This window comes from Macrobrachium rosenbergii, chromosome 15, assembly GCF_040412425.1.
Source record: "Macrobrachium rosenbergii isolate ZJJX-2024 chromosome 15, ASM4041242v1, whole genome shotgun sequence".
NCBI lineage: Eukaryota > Metazoa > Arthropoda > Malacostraca > Decapoda > Palaemonidae > Macrobrachium > Macrobrachium rosenbergii.
The window spans coordinates 26,735,177-26,742,708 of record NC_089755.1 but is presented as its reverse complement, the minus strand read 5'-3'; the positions used below and the strand labels follow the sequence as shown (position 1 = coordinate 26,742,708).

The window sequence follows — 7,532 nt, the reverse complement described above, 5'->3', positions numbered from 1 at the left end:
TTTGGCCTAAGAAAAAGACACTTCGAGTACAGTAAATGGTTCTGCTGGAGACAATTCAGAAACATTTTTTGTAAGCTGCATTTGTCACCCATCTGAGGACATCGCTGATATGTTGACATCACCGAAAAGAAAACTGAGTTCTACGAGACCTACCAAACATCCAAATGTCCAGTAACATCGTTAACGTTATCATTATCATCGTTATCATATCGTTAACATTATCATTACTTCCTAAGACACAGCAATTACGGGGCTTATGACTAAACTTTCACGGTCCACACACACACTGTAATTTCATCTTTTATTTTGTCTTTCCTGTCATTTGTTATTTCGAATGTCCGTGAAAACGAAGAAAGAAAGCTCCAAGTTCTCTCTCTATCACCAGATCAGAAGACAAATTTTGCCTACGAAATACGAAGAGTATACATAATGACCTGAAGGCTTGAGACCTCAGTCAAAATGGGAGTCATTCTTGAAACCATAATTCGATCTAAAAATGTTCATACCGTAGAGGGTGTTTTATTTTATGCACAAACACTGAAAAAATGAGTGATTCTTATCTAACCTCCGTCATTTTTCATCTTTTCTATTAGTCTTGCCAATGAGCCAGAAACCAACTCCAACAGACCAAGAAGTTCTCTGAAAGACCTAGAAGCCCTGAAAGTATAGTTATTTGCCCCATTACGAAGACATAGAGCTGGAAACCACAAGAGGCATAATGACTTTAGAAGACTGACATCGTGTAGACGTACTGAAAAGGCAGCCCAGATGCTAGGATTCCAGACAGACGAGTAAATAGGATTCCAGACAGACAAGTAAATAGGATTCCAGACAGACAAGTAAATAGGATTCCAGACAGACTAGTAAACTGAGGACTGATCGGCTTTCATGCTTTGATTCTTCTGCACGGGAAGTGAGTGTAGACTATCGCTGTCTCTTGGAAAACAAACACTTAACAAAACAGGTTACATGTGCATTTCATTTGGAATTTATTGTTTGATAAATGATCATTAAATTACTGATTATTCATTTGAATTTTTTTCCAGATGACTTCATTTCAAAGACATTGCATAGGTCACTAGATAAAATGGTAAGTAAAAATGGTTAATTACTGAAACCGAATTTTTGGAATCAACTTAGCTGAAATATTTTTGAATTTAACGAATACCTAATTACTGAAGTCTAATAAGACTTAAGTCCATTTTATGAGCAAATATGAATTAAATACCGGAGAGTGAAAGTGAGTTTTGAAAGTTGAAAGATAAATGCCAAGTACATGAAAAAGAATCTCCAAGTTTTATGTTGACGAACAGAGTATATTGCCATCCATGATAAGGTCAAGTGATCTTAAAGTACACAACTGTCCGAAAAGTAGGGTATATATATATATATATATATATATATATATATATATATATATATATATATATATATATATATATATATCCTTTGTGAAAAATCAGTGTCAGAAATTTTGTTTTGTCATCTTAGAATTTTCATTATTTGTTGCAGCTGTATTTGTAGTTGTGATTGTTCCTGGGAAGCACAGTGAGCATCAAAATAAAATCAGTCCTCAGCAGCAAATGTATTGAGAGAGAGAGAGAGAGAGAGAGAGAGAGAGAGAGAGAGAGAGAGAGAGAGAGAGAGAGAGAGAGATTCAAAATGACCAATCAATTATGTCTCATGACAAATAACAACACATGGCTCTTGGAACATACCACGTTTCAGAGATGATTCAAAGACACACAAACATTTACATTATATTTATAGATATATTTACATACATTCAAACGAACAGCATTTTTGCCCTTCCAAAAGTCACCTCCAGTCACATTAATGAGATTCACCTGAGGGTGTGGGTATTATAGTCCTCGTCTCCTGACAAATATAACCATCTCCTTGATTATAAACAGTGCACTCCAAAGGACTCGCATTTCTATATCAATATATTTACTGCAGTATTCCTAGGAGTATTTTGTTATACCAAAATGATAGATTCGTTATGTGCCACGGTTAAATTAACGATTTCGTTCCTTAGCCACAAGCCAGAATATGACAAAAATGCGCAACCATATTACGTATCGACTGAAATTCACTGGCTAACAGCTTCCCATTATGTCCCATCTCTCAAACTGAATTGTTTTTCTTTGATGTTTGTTTTGGGATCATACCGTAAACACCATATTCCCGGAATTCTGTCTCAAGACTTAATTCTAACGAAACAGGAACCTTACCTTTCTAATTAGTGGCCTTTTGTTTTGTCCTGTTATTTCAGTCATTTCCCTCAGCTGAAAATTTTTGATGTAAGAATTCATCGTCTAGAAATATTGCTGAAAAATTTCGAGATCTAGTGTAATGCATTTTAAGATAATCTTTTTATATTAAAGAATGATAACATTTTTGTCTATGCTTATTCCTGAATTAAGACGACAATGAATGAATGTATGAAGAAAACCGAAGGCCTTTGGCTCCTACACATGGCAGAAGAATTTACTTTGAAAATTTATTATTTTCTAGAAACAGACACCTGATATATCAGCAAGAGATACCTGGGTAACAGATTAGGTTTGATACATTGTTGAATTAGCGTTTCTCAGTGGTAAAAACAGCGATGTCTGTGATGCTTACATATCAGGTGCACTTTCTCAAATAGAATGTGCTCGTTTTGGTAACATCCATTTGGCGGAAATACAGTGTGAGAGTGTGAGGTGGTGTGATATCCAAGACTTAGACTCTTCAAACACAACAAAGAAAACGTCTCAATGATTATATTTAGATCCATCTGTCTTTCAGAGTCAACGTTTAATTTCTAAAGTACTAACATATAGTTTTTTCTCCCACTTCCAATTTAAACCTTTTTCTCAAAGTAATTCGCTCTGATACGTCCTGGGAGTTTCTTCAAGACCCACATTTCATTCCTGTTGCCCAATACAACATTCCAAAAAAGCTCTTCATGTTGTAACATGGTAGTAGTAAGCAAATACTTCCTATGGATATATAAGTTTTTGGATAAACTGATTGAAGGCAAGAGTATTACGTATTTGATAATTGCGTGTGAGAGTTTACCCATCTTCATAACGCAAGCAAGCAAAACACGGATATTTGCGAATTACGATATCGCTCTTTGCCACTTCTTTCATGCTTTTTTATATATAATAAATCGCTTCATTCGGCGAATAATGTATTATTCATACTTGCCCCAGAACTCGTGAATTGAGGTCCAAAAGTTTTTCCTAGTACGTTCCTGACTTCCTGGGACATTTGTTTCTATTAACCTAAATCGCCATGGCTGCTTGTGGAGACGACGAAGGTTTAGGAAACAAAGCCGGTAATGGATATGTCTTTGTACAGAACGTCCATTGTGTCATTCTTCATTGTTCTTCGTGTCACAGGCGTTCCAAAGGTTCGATAATGGTGTTTGCCTAACGAGAGAAAACCTAGATGGCAGTGTGTTAACGCTATTAGCTAAGAAGTGTGATCTGGTTCAGTGTCTCGAACTGGTTCAGTGTCTCGAAGCTGTTCAAATCCTAAAATCATTACCGGCAGACACAAAGGAAAAATATGTCAAGTCAAAATAATGACAAGTGGTTCATCCTAACAACAACTTATTCCATACACAAAATTATGCCCCAGAAGGCTACACGTGAAACACGATACATTCTTTCTTCGTTCTACCCATTTGCCACAGAAAAAAAAAAAAAATAGAAACAGTCAGGCGCCATTGGATTCAGAATTTTATCTCTCTGGTCGAAGCTACCGTGTTGGGTGTAACCCACCTCTAGCAATAAATATATGGAAATGTATGGTTTGGCCAAAGGACTGAAGGGATATATGAGGTGGTGTGCAGATTCTAACTTGCAACACGCTTCTTACAGTAACTGCTGACCTTCAATTTAATTTGGGAAGTTCTGACATTTTAAAAGCCTTGACATTTCAAACAATAATAACAATCATATTATGATAAATATACCTAGACCGTGGAAAATCTACTAGTCCCAGAACGCGCGTAACAGCAGCGCTCTAGTTAAACCTGTCCCGAACCACTTTAGCTTTTAACCATACATATACATACACTTTATTCCCAGTGACAGACCGAAGGAAAACTCTGGAAAATAAAAATAGGCGCCATAGCTAACACATCAATCTCGTTCAGCGTCTCCTCCCGATCCTCTTCTTTAGTAAGCCCCAGGTGACTGTAGGTCTCCGCCCATCTGGACCTGGCGTTCTCCCTGAGCAATGTTGCCGCTTCTCCAATCTTTGAACTTGAAGAAGGCGTCGACTGAGTATAGTATCAAGGCGACGTAGCCGAAGAAGGCAGCGGCTGCGAAGGCTGGGTCGTCTCCGCCCTTGACGGCGCAAGCAGTGGCCGCCGTGAAGTAGAAGAAGGCCCACAGGGCGCAGTAGCCAAATTCCTGGAAGAGAAACAAGTTCATCCATGCATTTAATTCACAGATTTGGCATATATTCTCTGAATGAGAGTGAAGAGTAGTTTCACAACGGGAAATCTTTATCACTATAGTAGCTCCCAGGGCAGTAGACCAATAGTCGGGCAGGTTCAAAATTAGAATAGATTAAGACCAACTCGTTATTGAAGAGTACAGTAAGTTAAAATTGTACTGACTGTGATATTGTTAATCAATCTAAAATTCTTCTCCACCATTTAGTAGACCTAAAAATTCAACATTCAGCTTCTAGTCGAGAAACACCCGCCCACCCGCTTTCCCCTCGACTTAAAATTAAACTTATAAAGACATTGCACTCACCAGCATGAACCAAGGCACCATGTGGAACCGCTCAAGGATATGCATGAGGTAAAGCATCATGAGGATCCCGGTGATCCAAAATCCCATCATGGAGACGAAAGAGAACCAATTCGCCGTCGAGTGATCTGGAGCGAACATGACGCTGATGTAACCGATCAAGTTAATCACCTGCGGGAAAAGTAAAAGAAGAAAACGAGTGAAGCATGAACTGTGACAGTCATAACAGCGGTGCAAACAATCACATGTCGTTTAGGTAACTGGATGTTTCACGAGGCGAGGGAGGGAAAGGAAACGGAAGAGAAGAATGAGAGAGATGGCAAAGGATGACACAAGGTCTGAAAAGAAACCCGTTGATGACGTGAGATGATTAAGTTTGTTTAAGAAGCAAGAATATTCATTTCATAAATGGAGAACTAAGAGAAAGAAGGCGTGCTAAACGAATTATAGAAAATATAATAAAAAAGGAAATCGCAATATAACTCTTATATATAAAATTGTTTCAGTCCTTTGATGTAACAAGAAAGAAAACTCAGTATTAGCTAGTAGAATTAGAAGGAAGAGAACAAAGATAAAATAACTGGAAAACAGATAAAAAAAAAGTTCCAATGAAGAGATTCCGTGCGGAAGAAACAATGATTAGTGCAGCAGATTATCTAAAACAGACAATTGGTGAATTAGAATAAGTCATTCCATTCAGCCAGGAGCAAGAAAAAAAAAGGAATACTTGTTCTTACATCTAAAAAAAAAAAACATGCAATGTCAATTTTCAAATAACGCTTGCATACTAAGATATTAACTCAGGATTTAAAGTCATAAAGTGTTTGTTTTAAAACACAGAAATGATGCAAATATACAATGGTATTAAGCCTTGTGTTTGCATGTGGTGGTTTCTTCAGATATAGCGGCCCTAAGCCAACAGAGACCTTTCCTCAAAGATAGTGTATTAAGGTGTTAGAGGGATTGGTAGGCCTTGTGAGGACATAGTGAGTTAATGCAAGACCGGGTTGAATGGATTATCTTAGATTTATATTTATATTATGTGTGTTTATAAAGACCATTAATCTGAATGAACTGTATGATTGATTAATCCTAAGAATCAAACACAAATTAGAGACAATGCAACCAATACTGAAAGAAAAGAAGTCACAATGCCACAGAGAAGCGATGCATTATTTGTATTTGCTACTTGGCGAGTTTTTGAGCTATTCAGATAAATCTAATATGAATGTCAGTTTTCTTTGATTTATCAATTATGTATTATGTACACACAACAAGGCAGTATATTTTGGGAACAAATAGAACTAATATATATATATATATATATATATATATATATATATATATATATATATATATATATATATATATATATATATATATATATGTATGTATATATACACACACATTCATTATGCATATATATATATATATATATATATATATATATATATATATATATATATATATATATATATATATATATATATATACACACACGCATGTGCATACATATATATATATATATATATATATATATATATATATATATATATATATATATATATATATATATATATATCTGTATGTGTGTACATACCCACACACATATATGTAATGGAATCGAGTCTTTACTCGAATAAACTAAATATCTTAATAACAACAAAAGGGCATAACAGAAAATATCGATAATAACCGAGACAGAGAGAGAGAGAGAGAGAGAGAGAGAGAGAGAGAGAGAGAGAGAGAGAGGGCAGAAAAAAGCGACCATGAATTGAGAGATCCCAGATGGTGCAGACGAAAAGGTACCGGAGTGTTTACACCATATAGTCGAACAAGAAGTCATCATTTTATCACTGGTCACAGAATTAATGAAAATTCGACCTCGCCCGGTGACCTCTCGGGCACCGTTACATTAACTCGATAACAACCACTGAACCAAAAGTTAAGAGAAAAGCGAATTTAAACATTGATGAAAAGGGAGCCCATAGAAATAAAACTTGGGAAAATTACACTTGATCTGGTATCGTATGACTATCAGACAGAATCCCATATATATGAGGACTCTGAAGGCAGAAAGCAGTGAGAAATAGATTATCGAGGGAGAGAGATAGACCGAAGTGTTTGTGACAGTGGCCCATCCAAAACCAAGAACATTAACGAAGTCCGCATTTTGAGACTTAGATTTTTAGGTGCCTCCCTCAGACCAGTGACAGCCAGACTCGGTTTCCAACACCCAGATATAACCTAGGTGGAAATTATAATCTAACAAGGGGATAAATAAAATTAAGAAACCAAGCAATCTAAATTAATCTCCTAACGTGATAATTCCTTGTCGGACATAAGTAACTGTTTAAGGAAGAATTAAGAATTTTGCAAAATTGTTCCCACGGAATTCAGATTCCAGCTGAAACAAAGGAAGCCTCCCCGGACACGTCTACCTTAGACCTGATTGCAATAAGCCAATCTAAAACACACACACACACACACACACACACACATATATATATATATATATATATATATATATATATATATATATATATATATATATATATATATATATATATATATATATGTGTGTGTGTGTGTGTGTGTGTGTGTGTGTGTGTGTATTATTTAAATGATGTCTATTAAACCAAAAGGAGGGGATGGGAATTCGAAAGGAAGAAGATTACTGCAGTTTAGAATGGGATCTGTTCCAGGAAACAGGAACTGATGATTCTCAAGTGGTGCTATTCAAATAATCCACTGAAATTATCCCGCTGACAA

At 36.0% G+C, this 7,532-nt stretch overlaps 1 protein-coding gene across 1 annotated transcript in view; it reads right to left on the bottom strand.

The window, feature by feature from the left end:
* Positions 1-1,748: 1,748 nt before the first annotated feature.
* The window catches only part of LOC136846474 (CKLF-like MARVEL transmembrane domain-containing protein 4), a 48,746-nt gene continuing 42,962 nt past the window's right edge, over positions 1,749-7,532 (bottom strand). Inside the window, exons 3-4 of the mRNA XM_067117282.1 lie at positions 4,764-4,931; positions 1,749-4,412 (exon numbers count right to left, since the gene is read on the bottom strand). Coding sequence (XP_066973383.1) covers positions 4,176-4,412; positions 4,764-4,931 — 405 coding nt within the window. The 3' untranslated portion in view covers positions 1,749-4,175. The remainder of the gene's footprint in view (positions 4,413-4,763; positions 4,932-7,532) is intronic.